This window comes from Mizuhopecten yessoensis, unplaced genomic scaffold (assembly GCF_002113885.1).
Source record: "Mizuhopecten yessoensis strain PY_sf001 unplaced genomic scaffold, ASM211388v2 scaffold7895, whole genome shotgun sequence".
Classification (NCBI taxonomy): domain Eukaryota; kingdom Metazoa; phylum Mollusca; class Bivalvia; order Pectinida; family Pectinidae; genus Mizuhopecten; species Mizuhopecten yessoensis.
The window spans coordinates 5,047-5,597 of record NW_018407276.1 but is presented as its reverse complement, the minus strand read 5'-3'; the positions used below and the strand labels follow the sequence as shown (position 1 = coordinate 5,597).

At 37.7% G+C, this 551-nt stretch overlaps 1 protein-coding gene across 1 annotated transcript in view; it reads right to left on the bottom strand.

Annotated features, from left to right (window-relative positions):
* Window positions 1-133: 133 nt before the first annotated feature.
* LOC110454471 overlaps window positions 134-551 on the bottom strand; it is a gene marked incomplete at its 5' end in the record, with an annotated part of 5,288 nt that continues 4,870 nt past the window's right edge. The window contains one exon of the mRNA XM_021503975.1: window positions 134-348. Within this exon, the coding sequence (XP_021359650.1) occupies window positions 152-348 (197 nt within the window). The remainder of the gene's footprint in view (window positions 349-551) is intronic.

Sequence of the window (551 nt, the reverse complement as noted above, 5' to 3'; positions counted from 1 at the left end):
GTTTGGAAACAACAAACTGTACAGAAAACGACTTTAGTGGTAGGTATGAAACCAACACACATGACAGGAAACGACTTTAGTGGTAGGTTTTTAACAACACACTGTACAGAAAACGACTTGAGGATTTCAAATATGATTTTATATTGTAACGTTAAAGAGTACCTGGTGTTACTTTCTTGGCAGAACAACATACTGCCCACAAGTCTACCGCGTTTGTAAAGCAGGAGTAGTCCTTTGGGCATCTCCTTGAATTGGGGCCACGGCCACAAAACAACTGCTTTCCGTTCCCGTCAGTATAGGGCGATCCATCGATGCAGCACGCTGTTTTACTTGTTGGGGAACATGGTTCTGGAAAAAAATCGCCCGAAGCTATTGTTCTCCATTTTGTTTTGTATAATATAAGGTTATATTTACGAGTTCATACTCTGTAATTAGAACTTTGAGGAGTTTTCGATAGATTTTTGTTAATTCTGATGCGATATTTAAATTGCCTAAACGTCAGAGTATTTTTTTGTTTTGCTTGTGAGATAATATGACTTGTTTTGATTATT